Raw genomic sequence first — 15,318 nt, 5'->3', positions numbered from 1 at the left:
ATAAATTAGATATCCATTCTTCTTTCAACATGAAAGCGAGCAATTATGGAGAGGTACAGACATTCAAAGTTTTATCCTTATGCCTCAGTTCTTCCTTAGAAAAACGGACATTTTAAAAGCTTTTTAGATTACCAAGACACTATCTTAAGTCTTCAACAAATGTCTTAAATATTTTGAGTTTGCATCACCAATGAATGAACCCTACCAGCTTCCTGTGCAGTACAAACTGCTTGTTTTCCTTAACAACACCTGAGTTTGACCCAAGTATTGTTTCATAAGGAAGATCATGTATTATTCCCTTGTTTAGCACCAATTTAGCTGTTCCTTTCCTTAAGAACCATAAAGAATTGGAGGGGGGGAGGAGGAAAGAAAGAAAAGAACTGCCTGAGGTACCTGGTGTAATCCACAAGAGTCGAGCTAGTGCCCTCAGCTGCTGTCACTTTCCTTCTGGCTTTTCCCTTTGTCTTTTCTGCTTTAACTTTGCTGCTGCTGGGCTCAGGCTTCTCCACAGCTTCTTTTCCAGGTGGCACGTTTTCTCCACTCACAATCTTTTTTCCAGTTTCTCGGTTAAGTTTAATCTTTTTGGACGGGTTATTAAGAAAAGCAGCTTTATCCTTTTCTGGGGTCCGCTCTCCTTTCTCCCCCTCGGGCTCAGCCTTCCCCTTGGGTGATGTTTTCAATTCTGCAGTTTCGAGTTTATAGGCCTTTGCAGAAGAGGCCTCATGTTCTTTATCAGCCTTTTCCTCTGCTTTTCTTTTCCTTTTCTCAAGTTTGGCATCAGAAAGTTTACTTTTCTCAGCAGGTTTCTTTGACTTCTCCTCCTTGCTGGAGGGCTTCTCTGCCTTGGCTTCTTTAGGATGTTCTTTCTTTGCCTTCTCCTCCTTGGCTGGTCTGGTTTCTGGGTGATCCTTTGCCACTTTGGGATGAGCCTTCCGTGGTGTACCAAGAGCCTTCTCATCCTTCTGCGAGGAAGAGGTTTTAACACTGTCTGTCTTTGGCAGCTCTTCCTTGACTTTTTTTACAGGAGGTTCCGTTCGAGGAGATTTTTCGCGATCGGGGTCCACCTTTTCCTGGGAAGCTTTAGCTGGTTTTGCTACGCTGTCTTTCTTTGGAGCAGCTGCCACTTCTACTTTCCGCTTTGTTTTCTCAACCTTTGCTTTTGGCTTATCCTTCTCTTTTTTCTCCTTTTCCGACACTGGCTTGAAAGCAATGGAATCCGCTTCCATGGGCTCATCCCTTACAGGGGTGGCATCATCCCTGCTTGGCAGCATGAATAGAGAGTCTGTTTTAGCATCTTCTGTTGGAACTGGCTCTCTTGGTTTTCGTGCCCCTTCTAACAGCTCAACATTGGGAAATGCTTCATTCTCATCCCCTTTTCTTCTCTTCCGGTGTTTTTTATGTTTATTGCCTTTGCCATCTCCCAGTGGATTTTCCACCTCCTTCTCTTTTGATTTTGTAGGATCTTTGATGCCATGGCTCTCTCTCCCAGGCTTTTCAGGATAGTTTCCAGCTACACTACGATTCCTGTGGCTCTGCCCAGCAGGATACTCCTCCCTCCGTCCCCGAGCATACGGTGAATTCTCTCGTCTGGTCCCAGGTGGGCCAAACCGTTCTGGAGAGAAGTTCTCTCTGTTCACAGGAGGCCGTGGCTGAGCGCCCACGGCATAGCCCTTGTAAAACTTCTCGTACCACTCTCTGTAGTTCCTCTCCCACTCTCTGTATCTCTCCTTCTCAAAGGGATCTCTGAAGTCCACCGAGCGGCCATAGTAAGCCTTCATGTCGTACGGGGGCACCTCTCTGTAGCGGTTGAAGTACTCGCGCTCGGCGTCGCCCTGCGGGACCGTCCGTTTGGTAGGGGACTGGCCCCGGAACACTGGAGACCTGGAGCGGGAGTGGTAGCGCCTGTACGGGGGCGAGCGGGAGCGGGAGCGGTGATAGCCATGGGAGCGGGAGCGGGAGCGGTAGTTCCGACTCTTCCCTTTGCCTCGTCTCTGATAGGGCGGCGACCGCGAGTAGGAGCGGGAATGGGAGCGGCTGAAGGAGCGCGAGTAGGAGCGGGAGCGCGACGAACCTGAGCGTGACTTGGAGTAGGTGTATGAGCTTCTAGAGTAAGATGAAGCACTATAGGGAGACTTGGACCTTAAAAAAACACAACACAAAAAAAATAGATGAAGTTAATTCCAAACAGTCTTTCTCCTCAAATCTTTTCCTCCCACATTTATTTTTTATTTCCTCTCCACATGCTTATGTCAAAGCTTCTTTCAGCTGCTGACATAAAGCTACTGCAAATTGAAGAACTTGATAACACGTAAAAGTTTCTGCTCACAAGACAGAACAGCTGCTGCTTTGTTAGTGTCAGAACACACAGAAGGGTCAGTCTACTTCTACTCATGCTATCACATGAGCTACCAGAGCTACGGACGGATTTCAGGCGGTTACACTGGCCTCTACTGGTACGGGAACACACACATTTGTCACTACTCAGCAACCACATGCAGTGCAAATCATTTTTGTTGCAGTAAGATGCAAAAAGAGCAAATCTGAGTGGCTACAGTGCAGACTCACACTGAGAAAACACCAGGTAGCCTGAAGACAGCAAAGCCCAATGTTAAAACGCCAGCTAGGTCTAGTTAACTGCACATTTTTTGGGAATTCAGACAGGATGCACAACCCTAATACTGCAAAAGACCTATGGACAGGCCTGTGGAATCCACACTGCCAAGCAGGTGTCTCAAAAACGTCCTGCACGTCCCTCCAGCTCTAACCAAGGCAAGTGATGGCATTGCAAGAAAAATCCCATCTGAAAGCTTCTAACCTCATACTCCAGTCACATGCCCCAGTGCCATGACTCTGGGAAAGCTCCTGACAGCACTGCTAACAACGCTCCTGCCCAAGGGATTTTTGCAGACAGAAAACAGCAGCTACCCTATGGTTTTTCTTCTACTATTTTTTAATTGATCATTTCACATGATTCATATGTTCATTAGCATCATTCCTCCTCTCCAAGTCCCTCACCAATTTCAGATTTCCTTACAAATAAGTCCGAGCTTTTAATTCCCAAGAAAAATTTAACAATGTCACCCAACAAGTGAAAAACCCCAGTCTGCAGTCCAGGTTCAGACATCTCATGTATCCACATGAGACAGACAAAAGCAGAAATGAGGACGATTTCTCTCACTTATTTCCTCCAAACTGCTTGGACTGCTCGGTTACAATCAGAATAGTGAGATGCTGAAAATCCAGCCCTTACAGCTATTCTGTTCCTGGCCTCCTCAGCACTGTCAGGCAGAGGACACCACTGCAGAGACAACCTTAGCAAGACAGACCCTTAGTGCTCCTTAGTGCCTGCTGCCCAATGCTAATTCAGTCACCTGCAATCTCTGCCACACTGGAGCCAATAACTTGCATATGACATTCCTGTCACTGCTCATCCCTCAATCATCCAATCCATCTAACGACAGGGAGGTGGAGTGGAACTCCTCCTGATTCCTCTAGACAATCTGCTTCTCCATTACGGACATGTAAAGCAGTTACCTGGAAAACGAACGCCTACGCTCCTTTTGAATCTTTTTATATTCCATCAATTCCTTAGCAAAATCATTTGTAAACTCATCAAGTTTGGACTTTTTCTTTTCCCTGTTAAAATAAGTTTGACCTTTATTACAATTATAGTTTGACCTTTATTACAAAAGACATCAAGAAACAAAACATGGCCAATATGAGAAAATGTTTACTGCATGCAATGCAAAAGGTGAACATCCTATTTAAGCAAAAACAGTTCCTCCAAGTTTTAGGAAAAGTTCTAGAATTACATTTGTCTTGGTTTAGCTTTGCATATTTACCATCGGCGATGAAAAAGTACATTGGAAGAAACACTATGTCACTTTTGCTAGGTCAGATGCACTTTAGCGTAACTGCAGTCCGATACGCTCCCCCGATACAGACACGAAAACAAGGCAACGTTAGTGAGCCAAATACTTACTCCTCTTTAAGCCTCCGTTGCTCTCTGTAAAACTCCTCCCTAGAGAGAGGAGGTGCTTGTGTCGTTGGGATGGTGTTTGAATGAGCCGCTGGCACTGCTGTTGGGACCCAAGCTGATGACATGTTTGCAGGAGCTGGGGGATATCCGGGAGGGGGGACAGTGTACCCAGCAGATGGAGGCTGCCCAGGTGGAAACTGAGGAGGAAACTGTGGTGGTGGTACCCCCGGAGGAAGAGGAAGAGCATGGGGTGGTGGAGGATACAAGGGAGGTGGAGGCACAGGCACAAAGACTGGTGCTGATGCTGGCAGTGATGGGGCCTGAGTCCTTTGGGCACGGTCACTGTGCGGGCGTCCTCGATTTGAACTTTAAAGAAACCCAAAAACACGTGTCACTGTTTGTCACAGCCTGCCCTGAGCGTACAGAGGAAAGCGAAGCAGCAGCACGGCGGCAGCACTCCTGGTTCTCACTGGTCTCCGGCTTTCTGTTCACTCGAGACTACGCTCAGTCCTGGAGCCTGGTACTTGCCTTGCACATCCTCGCCCCAGCTGCTCCCTGAGCCTTCTCTCCTTACACTCAGCTTTGGGGCTGCGGGTGAGGCTGCCACGAGCCCCCCATCTCCCATGAGCCAAGCACCCACTGCTCCTCTGCCCCTCCTGGACGCACCTTGAGCTCTGTGCTCCTGAGCTTCCAAGCACTGCGCAGGAATTAACTCACCTCTCACAACTCTCCTAACCTCTCCCACACTTGTTTCCTGAGCTCCTGCCTCACGATGTATTTGGCCTGTTCTTGTCCCTGAACTGGTTTTTTGCTTGTTTACTGGATTTGAGATTTTAGATAATCTGGGGGACGGATGCTGGATTTTGTTTTGATTTATCTTTCAGACTTTATAAAAACAATGACTCTTACAGCCTGGCTGTAACAAATCTCTAACAAATGAAGGACTAATTTGACACAATGATAACAGAGCAACAGGCTCCTCTCTAATGAGAAAAAGCAGCTTGACACTTTTAGATGACTAAACTGCAGAACTACAAAATGGTCATAAAAATAGCAGCCTCTAATTTTTCAATAATTTGCTCAATCAGTATCAACTAAGTTGTTAAAGAATGTTGGAGGGTGATTTCTACTGGGAAATCAATTTCTTCAGCCCTATTCAGTCAGCAATCAAAAGGGTGCTTATTTGATCTTTTAATTACATTTAATTTTTATATGTAATTTAGGCTTCCCAAAAAGTGTTCATTATTCAGAATCTTCTTTTTAATTATGTACTGGAGTTTTATTTTTCAATAATCTTACTGTAAGTACAGGTCCCCTTTGTTAAAAGTTAATTTAAATGAAGCCACTTGAAAATTAATTACCACTTGAATTATTATTTCATTATAAATCAGCTGTTGTCTAAGTGACGTGTTACAGATTAATTTACAACCAGTTACAACTAGTAATACATTAAATTTATGTTGAATACTTACAGCTCCCAGCCTGGCCTGCGAAGTGCACCAGCTCTCATCGGATGACCTTTTGCAGCAGGAACAGGAAAAAAAAAAAATCCCAGTAAGTTTATCTGAAGATAATTTTTGGACAAAATTCTAAAGTTCTAGTTTCTTACCAGTTGTAGGTATCGATTGTCCTTGAGGGCCCAGAAGACTTGGTATCGCTGGTTGTCTCAGTACAGGAACCTGATAGCCCTTGGGAATAAATGCAAACAGTCACAAAAGAAGCTCTACTAGAACATAAGAAACATTGTATGTGTTGAAATAAAATTTACCTTCTCTTCCAACAAACTGCTGATTGACAAAGGGGAAGATTTGGAAAGCTCGGCAGCAGTCATCAGAGCAGGAGGCAAAACAGCATCAGCATCACTACAAAAACAACATTTTTATTATTGAAACACTGCTTTGAAGTGAAATATAATACATATTTTTAAATATAAATTCCAAAGTGAGAAAAGGCTGATTTCACTAAATGAAAAAAATATTTTATAATAGTCTTCACCAGATTTACACCTGTGAAGTTGGCAGGCTCCAGAAGAAGCACTGCTGAGGAGTCTGGATGCTGGCATTTAGAGAGGAAGCTCTCTGGAAAAATATTTGAGTAAGCAGCCCTTGAAAGAATGAGAATTGATATAGCCCGTGCACTGAACCTCAGCTTTGGAAGATGCAAGAACTGAAATTCCATTAAAAAATGTTTCTGTGCTCCTCCGAATCGTGATATTTGTACTGACGGCACAGCTGAGCCTGGCAGCCCTCTGGACACGCTGGTTCTGTGAATCCAAGGCAGCAGGGTTAAAGGATGTAACCCTAAACACTAGTAAGAGATTTTTGCATGAAAATATTATTTCCTCAGTAATAAAGAGAAATGAGTGAGATTCTAAGGTCTGATGGACATAAACGGCTACTCTAGGAATGGTTGGCCACTTCAAATCAAAAGCAGTCCCTCCTTCAGGGCAAATGTGGGGAACCAAACAGCAATACTGCCAAGAAAATTCTTGCATGAGGTACATGTTCTACTTACTGAAGTGCCCTCACTCCAGGTAAAAACAGAACCACAACTTCCACAATGACCTGCAGCTGTCACTGATGATACATAGGGTGCCAGCTGCAAAGCTCAAAAGAAGTCTAACCTAAGCATTTTGATTTGTTTTGTATTGCTGTTGATCTCCAGAGCTCCTTACCGAAAAGGTCCATCTGGCTTTTCCCCGCGGAGAGAGAGGGACACTGCTGGAGGGAGGTCAGAGACAACCACAGAAGACGGATTGACGGGCAGCCCAGCTGCCATGGACGGCCCGGGGCCCAAGGACGAGAGGGCGGAGCGGGAGGCCAGGGAGGCCAGCGGGATCATGAGCGGGTCCTGCTGCCGGGCCATGGCCGGCCGCATCAGCGGCTGCAGGGTGCGCGTTATGGTCTGCCGCATCAGGGGCGGCGGGGGCGGTGGGGGCGGCGGCGGCAGCTGCTGCTGCTGCTGCTGCTGCTGAATCTTCCGGAGCCTCTTTGTGTAACCGGTTTCGTTTTTGAAGTTGTTGACAGCCTAGAGCAAGGGAAACAGGTTTGAAAAGGTGATAATAAACTTCAGTAGACATATGAACAAAAGAATTTCTACAGGAAAATCACTGTGTGTTCCTGTAAGTGCTATTAATCCTAAATCAACCAACACAGCGCTATAAACATATCCCATGGAACTCTGGCATCAATGACTGGTACCTCAGAGTCTCTGGATTAAAAGTACTTTGCTGCTAACACCCAATTTGAAAGTAAGGACATCCCATTAAGCACAACTCCGTCCTGAATTTGCCAGATTGTCTCTAATGAGCCATAGGCTTCTGTAAAAACAGATAATGTATTTGAAAAGTAAACTTAGTTTTGTTGAGTTCACCCTTGCTTAAGGAGATCTAAATTAATATTTTTCACCCCTTTCAGCTCTTTACAAATAGATTTTTTTAACAAAAAGTTCAGGCTGAAGTCACCACATTACCTGGCGCAGAAACTTGTTGGCGATTAAAGCATCAGGAGAAACATCAGTCTGATGGCAGGTAGGGCATGTGTGTTCCTCAGACTCCAGCAGTGCTGTTCTAATACCTAGGAATAATTAGAGGAACAGGTTGTCTAGAGAAGTTGTGGCATCCCTGGAAGTGTTCAAGACCAGTTTGGATGGGGCTTGAAGCAACCTGGGATAGTGGAAGGCCAACTCAAACCACTCAGAAATTCTACAACAATTTCTAACATACAGCAGAGAGTCAATATTTCACTGTGGTAATATGTAAAGATGCAGAGCAGACTGGCATGAGACAGCTCAACTGGTCTTTTTTCCACTGTAGTACAGCGAAATCGTTCCATGTTAATGAATAAACCACATTTCAAAAAACCGTGAGGAGGTTTGATTTCTGAAGCTTTTAATCAGCTCTAGGGGAGCATGTGGATGAAATGCTCCAGTATCAGTTCTTTGTAGTCTGCAGTAAGTGCCCAAAGTTGGACACTTAATTCTGTGTGAGGGAAAGGGCTGTGGACAAAATAAAAGCATTCTATATCTAATACTGTAACCATCTGCACTAATATGCATTCCCCTCATCCTCTTCCTTCTGCAGGTAAAGAGGATTTAACTAGAAACTTAAGGAGGGGAAAAAGCTTTCTGCCTTTTTTTCACCATCTACACAAGAAGAGTCTTTCCCTGTTCACAACATGCTGAAGTGTTCAACAGAACTAACACAGCAATCTCCTTATCTCCTATTTCTGCTCTCTGAAGATCAAATTTGATGTCTGGAATTAACAAATTTGACAGTAACACTTACATTCATCACAGTAACTGTTTCCACAGCAGGGAATAACAACCGCATCCGTCATTATATCCTTACAAATGAGACACAACAGCTCATCTGGAATAGGATCATCTTCTTCTGAAGAGGAGGACGGCTCCTCAGGTAGGAAGGGAGGCTTCTCCTTCTTTCCGATAGCATAAGCTTCCCTGGAAGTAGAGTGGGGAAAGCAAAAGAAAGAAATTAAAGGGAAAACTCTTCCTAGCTTTGAATTTTATCAAAGAAAGATAATATGTGGAATTCTTCTCCTTCTCCACTGGCCTTCCTAAACACAGCTGTTTAGTTTGAACTACTTTTCGATAGCCGTAACACAAGAAGAGGGAGGGAGGAACTCTCCTGCAGAACTATCCAGTTCATTGGATCAACTAAGAAATCAGTTCAGACTAGAAAAACATTTGACAGCTCATATCAGATGACATGAATCCCAGCTCTCCTCTGCCAGAGGCCAAGTGTAAACTGGAGGCTCAGGATAAAGCTGGTCTCCCAGTAATGACATTTTCCAACTGAAAGAAGTCTTTGTTACAGCTTCAAAAAAAGGACATCCAGGAGAAAAAATCAGAAGGGCTACCAAGATCATTTTAGAACAGCCACTGTGCTCAGCACACACAAGTGTTTTCCTGGTTTACAGCAACAGGAAAACTTAAGCCTGCTTCACATCTGAGGGAGAGAGTCACAGTCCAACAGCTGCTTTATTACATTTTACATTAAACCTTTGAAAGACAAACTAGAAGCAAAAGGAGCTCCCACAGAGAACAATCCCAATTACAAATGCTGCTGAAACGTTCCGCAGAAATAGTCTCAGCACACCCCATGTTTAATCAGCTCCCAGGGACATGAGCAGCAGGGCCCCCCTTTAATGTTAAGCAGCAGCATGGATTTTACAGTTGAGATCCAGTGCCAGTGCTTCCTCCCCACAATTCCAGATGCTGGCCAGTGTGGCTGCACTGCCACTCGCGCATTTCCACCTGGTTTCTCCCATTCCCTTTTGGGATCAGTCCAACCAATCCCATACTTACGCATCTATGGTTGGAATTGCATATTTCCCAGTGTTGGTCAGCATGGCACCCTTCGTGTTGGGGTCCTTCACCTCCATCATAAAACTTCTTGGAATTCCTGTGCTTTTTTTAATTCTGGGAACAGACTCGAAATTTTTGTCCTGTTAAGAAATGCAGACGTATCTCAAGACCCACACTGAAAATGAGATTTCGGTGGCTATTTTAAGCACAAAAATCCTTAACTCTCTCCTCTTACCTAGTGTAAGGGTTATTGAACTAAAATACTCTTCTCCCTAAACCAATGCAGCCAGGGTGTTCCTGAGGCTGGAGCAATGTTTCGAACTCACTGACATTCTCTGGCTTGACTACAGGTTCCTTAAGGGTGAAATGCCCCAAACCACCTCCTAGTCTAAAGGGCAATTTAGAGGGAGCTAGACTCGGGGCTTGGAGAAACTTATTTTAAGATATATCAAGCACAGGGGTCTACAGAGGAAGATCTATGGGAATATTTAGTGTCCCTGACCTATCAAAAAGAAAATTTTACAATTTCAGGTTTTTCTTGAATCTGAAGGGTTTTGCAACACTGCCGTGCAACCTCTGTATTTCACACCAAAAGACAATTCTTACTGTGAGTATTCACGTTTGTTATGTAACTCTCCAGATAAAATTTAAAAACTGAGGCCCTCCCAAGTCCCCCAAGTCTTACCCCATTTGTTGGACAGTTCTTTATGTAGTGCCCAGGTTTGCCACAGCGAAAACAGGTGTAAGAGGGTGGAGGTGGCCCCACGGGTTTCTTCATGTAACTACAAGTTTTTGGGGAGAAAAAGGAAAAGAAATTCATGTGTCTCTCTTGTTTAAAACAAACCATCTCTACAATTTTTACATCAACTTCAAAGAACAAGTTTCATGCTAGCGACACTTACTTGACTGGATCATATTCATGGCCAGACTGTGTCATCATAGCTTTTATTTTATCCTCCTCGGAAGCATTGGCTTCAGCCAGATTGGCAGTCTGTGCAATAGGTAATTATTTGACACACACATTAGAAACACATTTAAGCCCACACAGCCCAAGACAACACCACTCATCCAATCCTGTAAAGAGCAGCACTACACTAGCTGAGCTTGCATGAGAGCAGCTGCTTATACCAAACAGATTTGTGCTGAAGATGGTCTGGGGAGTCCTTATGCCATGACATGATGTTTATGTGCCTGAGAACCTACTAGAAAAGAGCACTCTTGGGCACTCAAACCTTAGGCTCTGTTTGTACCTTACAGCAAGACTTGTGTAGCCAATCCAATTTCCTTCAGAGGACTGAAGCTAGTGTAGATAAACAATATCCGGTATTTTTACGCTGATTATTAAGCTCCAGACTATATGCAGGAGAAGCTCTCCATTGGACAAGGAATTAAGATGGATACAAGCAGCATTATTTACATTTTGCAGTATTAAAAGGACACAGAACTGCAGAGGTAGGGCAGTTAGGTTTGTTTCCTGAAACTCAGCTTCAGACACACAAGTATTAAAAGGACCAAAGGATTTTGCAATCCCTCAGAAAGGCAAAATTCTTTTCAGCAGAGATTTGCCCAGCAGGAGCTGCAGGCAGTGCAAATTGCATGTTCCCCCTCCTAACTTATTCCTGTGACGTGATTTAAGTACAAAGACTGTATCAGGTTATTTTTCAGTTGACTATGTCCTTTTAACACACAAATTGTAATATAAACCTTCTGCACAACTAGACCTTCAAGTTACCGAAGTCAGCTGATTTTGAAATTGTATTTGTTCAAATGTTTTTATTACACACTAGTCCAGATACAAGCAGGGTCTAAGGGAGTGACTGTAAATGACTTGGGCCTTCAAGCACCTATCACTCAGCTCAAGCACTCATGGTTTGGTTTTGTATGCATTCATTCACAAAAGCAACCAACTAGTTTCAACATTTTATTAAATGGTTGTTTCATATACACAGTTTCTCCACAGTAACAGAATCCGGATCGCCAACTATGAAATCATTTCCATTAACAGTTACAGAAAGCTTTACAGATAATACTTGACTAATTTGTTTGAACCCAAACGGTTTACAAAATACATCCAAAATCCACAAAACATTAGTAGGAATAGACCAAAATTCAAATATGGCATTTCATACATAGTAATAATCACCAGAGAACTGTTAACACATTGCCTCCGTGCTGAGCTGGGCTGCACTAGAGCCATTAGAGGGAGTAACAGTGCTGAGCCACTTGGTGTCATCTTCCTGCATTTTTCTGAACTACTAAAATATCCTCAAAAGCTTAAATGTGTACTCCCACCCCTCGGACAGCTTTGCACACTTTAGAGTAAAACTTCACATGAGGTTACAAACCCAAGGACACATTTAGGGACAGCACCAATGGGGACCAATTCTTTGGGTGGCTACCTTCCAAACTATAGATATTTCTAAATATATAATTTTTTTTTTTTTTTTGGCCAAATGTATACAATTTAAGTTCTGTAGTGAAGAGGGGAAAAGTTACCAGTGGGAAGAGATTTCTTTTTATTAGAAATGAACTCCAGCCTTTATCTTGATGACAAAGAACTAGCTGCTCTGCCTCAGGCTCTGCCTACTCTACTGCCTGTCGCTTTAGGGACTGGTGGTTGAGCACTTGGCTGTCCACACAGTGCAGTCACTAGTGCTTTCCCAGACAAATTACACATTGGTGAGCAAAAATGCAAGCAGTTCCCGAGCAAAACATGGCATTACAACAGTTTCAAAAGGTCACAGCTGCTCAGATGCCACACATACACATTGGTATATTCCTATAAACAATGAGGTACATTTACACAACTTACACAGTCTGTGTTCAAACAAATTAGATCGGGTTGTCCACTGTATAGATCCCACAATTTATGGAATTGTGCAGCATTCAGAGAATGGGTCTGTAACTATGACTAGGGATTCAAAAATAGCCATGCAATTGTCCATGGTACAGAACCGCTTCTCTTGTGGCTGGTCACACCCCCCTGGAATGTCCATAACTTACAGCCAATTAAATTCTTCTGTACAAACCGGGTTAGTTTCCAACGCAAAATTAATGAAACGTATGAAAAACGGTAAAACAGCTTCTGAAGAGCTTCTTCTTTGTGTCTTGAGGATGAGTAATACTGCAACATTATGCTGAGGCTGATAAGGTACTCCCCTTCTATCTTCCCAAACTGGGAACTACTCTTTACAGGATAGTATCAAAATATACACACAGTTTAAAGTTAAAATAAATACTTTAAGTTAATAAAAATTAAAGGGGGCTTTCCAATTACAACAGTTATTCACTTATGGATCACAGTATCAATTTAAAAATAGGAAGCAAACACTTTTTAAAGTATTTGACAAGAATATATATATATACCTTAGTAAGCTGGGCCAGAGAAATAGATGCAGAAGAGTCATCAATCTGTTCACAAAAAATTAAACACATATTCAAGTTCTACAGTCAAAACACAACAATAGTTAACCTCTACTATAGTCTGAATGCCTGCACTGCATCCCCCTGAGTGTCACCCAAAGGAAATCCCAACCCAGTGTAATTTGTATTTATTCAAAACAAAGTCCAAACCTATGATGGCTTAAGAGTATATACATGCTTATGAGAAGAAATTAAAATAACCAACCCCACTGGAGAGCTACTTATTGCTCAGAATATCTCAGAGAGGGACCTCTTTCAAAAGGGTAATGGGAAGCTGTCAATTTTCAGCTAAAAAGGATTAAAAATATATTTAAGTTTAATTGAGGAAGAAGTATCACTCCAGTAACAGTATTAGTGTAGTTTGCAAATGAATCAGTGAATGTCTCATCATATCTATATGCACACAGTGATGATTTTGTGAACTCACATCTGCCTGCCAGAATGGAGGCCATCCCCAGCAGCCCCAAAACACACACTCTGCCCCTCCTGTCAGTACCCAACTAAACCCAAATAAACACCAATCTAGAACAGCAGCCACAACCTGCCACTTGGTCTGGAGAAAAACCATCTGCTTAAATCATTTATATAAAGGTGTTTGTAATGACAGAGTAGACTATCAAAATTGAAAAACTGATTTCTTGTACTTCACTAGACCACAGGCCCTACCACCCAAAGCAGTGAGAATTTAGATGATTCCTTGCAATCAGACCAAACCTGATCTCTAATAGCAGCCCAGTGCTAAATGAACAAAGAAAAGTGCAAAGCATACTCTTGATGATAAAAACATGGATTCAGGGCACAAGCCTGAATTTTTGTCTCCATTTTTCTCCTCCCTGCTGTCTACGGAACAGCTTTCAGGAATTACATCCTCAGGCTAGAAGCCAGAGAACTAGTGCTGAAGAGCAGTTTTGCCACAAGTGTAAAGGTTAACTCAATCTAGTTCCTTCTGCAGTATACTGAATTTTATCATGCCATGAACAGTACTTGAGCTAGCACAACAGTACCAGGAAGATACCTGAATCACTGCTTATTACATCTAACTTGCTCAAAAATATAGAATAAAATTTCACAATGTGAACTGAACCGATCTCCAAGAAGTCACTAAACAGGTCAGCAAAGAGATTAAAACCTTTCCTTAAAAAAGGTCTGGTCCTTTACTCCCTAATGTAGTGGAGAATTCAAGGGAACAGTTTTAGCAGACTGGGAAAAAGTATTTCCATGCACAAGATGATTCCTCACACCACTAAGTTGTTCCTCTTCCGTGTTTTCAGGAAAGTACACACAGCATTCCTGCATTACTGACTAAAGAGCTCTTGAGGCTTTGAGACTCAAGTGTCTTTGAAGAGGAACACAGAGATCTAGACAAAAAGACCTTCATTCCACTGCAAGTCATACCATGAGATCCACCTCTCCTTCCTTCCAGAATGCTTTGTACCTAGCTCTGTTCAAAAGGAGGTCTGCACAAGCATTTTGAAGCTTCATGCTCCATATGCACTCTTTTACACATGAAAAAGCAGACCAGTGTTCTCTCAGGGCAAGCACAGCTAAAATTTTGTGTTTTTTTCAGAAACAAACAAGAAATTAGGAAAGCCCTAGTGTTAAATGGTCTAGCAGTGACCAGGAACCGAAACACAAACAGCTAATAAACTATTAATTCTTCCCTCTATTTTTTCAGGAAGCTGCTATTATACAGTCTGCAGGCAACAGTCCAATTTTTTAGAGGTGGTGATACTTAACAGTTACCAAAAGCAGCAAACAGATAATTAATGCACTCTTCAGTGCATTTGCCCATGCCATCCTTCAACCATCTTACATTTTTGCCAATTTTTTTCCTTTCAGATTTCTACTGAAGTATTTCCTTTCAGTCCCTCAAAACAGTCAAGTAGAAACAACATCTCCATGAATTTGCAGGCAACCTTAAAATAACACTGCAGAACTACTGTAAAAAAAAATCCAAAACACAACCCAGACAAAGTAACCCCAAACCCTAAACTCAACAGCCAATGTTTTAACTCCCATGCATGCAGCAGATTGGACAGAAACTAAGAGGAAGCCAAGTGGGAAAGAGGACAGAAAAGCGGAGGAAAAGGCTGATCTCACTGCTGGAGTGCTACACTGAAATGACAGGGCTTTGCCCAAACCTGGAGCTTGGCTACACGAAGGGTCAGCCAGGGAGGCTCCAGCTCAGCCCTTCTGCAGCCCCCAAGGAGCCCCAGGGCACCGACACCGACCCTAGAGGAGAAAGGCCTCACGCCCCAGCTTTGGCTGGGCAAGGCTGGCATGGCAGCTGGCACAACAGTATGACAACGAAAAAAACACTAAAAAGAATAAGCTTTTGCACAACCTCTAAAAAAAGAAAACTGATTTTAATTTTGCAGCTTTACTCTCCATCAATAGCTGACAAGATTCCTAGTGATTTATTCCAACCTCACAAGACCCAGCTTCTGCTCTGAAATACCTACAGAAATATTTGTGTTAAAAAAAAAAAAAAAAAAGGGCAAACAATCCCCCCACACCAAGACCTGAGTTAGCTTTAAGAATAAATTATTTGTGTCTCTAGCCCCAGAAGCTGCTGAGGCTGCAGGGCTTTC

The 15,318-nt window shown here is 43.0% G+C and overlaps 1 protein-coding gene across 4 annotated transcripts in view; it reads right to left on the bottom strand.

The window, feature by feature from the left end:
- Positions 1–15,318, bottom strand: part of RBBP6 (RB binding protein 6, ubiquitin ligase) — a 28,376-nt gene that overhangs the window by 2,299 nt on the left and 10,759 nt on the right. For 2 of the 4 annotated variants that reach the window (XM_030284974.4, XM_030284975.4), the window contains 13 exons: positions 12,671–12,715; positions 10,207–10,295; positions 9,990–10,086; positions 9,305–9,444; positions 8,265–8,437; positions 7,451–7,554; positions 6,654–7,006; positions 5,748–5,841; positions 5,589–5,667; positions 5,452–5,497; positions 3,983–4,345; positions 3,535–3,636; positions 394–2,139 (listed from right to left, as the gene is read on the bottom strand). In XM_030284974.4, coding sequence (XP_030140834.4) covers positions 394–2,139; positions 3,535–3,636; positions 3,983–4,345; positions 5,452–5,497; positions 5,589–5,667; positions 5,748–5,841; positions 6,654–7,006; positions 7,451–7,554; positions 8,265–8,437; positions 9,305–9,444; positions 9,990–10,086; positions 10,207–10,295; positions 12,671–12,715 — 3,431 coding nt within the window. The remainder of the gene's footprint in view (positions 1–393; positions 2,140–3,534; positions 3,637–3,982; positions 4,346–5,451; positions 5,498–5,588; positions 5,668–5,747; positions 5,842–6,653; positions 7,007–7,450; positions 7,555–8,264; positions 8,438–9,304; positions 9,445–9,989; positions 10,087–10,206; positions 10,296–12,670; positions 12,716–15,318) is intronic. The other 2 variants (XM_030284976.4, XM_030284978.4) reach the window with 1 other exon arrangement.

The sequence above is a fragment of the Taeniopygia guttata genome, chromosome 14 (genome assembly GCF_048771995.1).
Source record: "Taeniopygia guttata chromosome 14, bTaeGut7.mat, whole genome shotgun sequence".
In the NCBI taxonomy this organism is placed as follows: domain Eukaryota; kingdom Metazoa; phylum Chordata; class Aves; order Passeriformes; family Estrildidae; genus Taeniopygia; species Taeniopygia guttata.
Note: the sequence above shows the minus strand (reverse complement) of the source record. Positions and strands in the feature narration are given on the sequence as shown.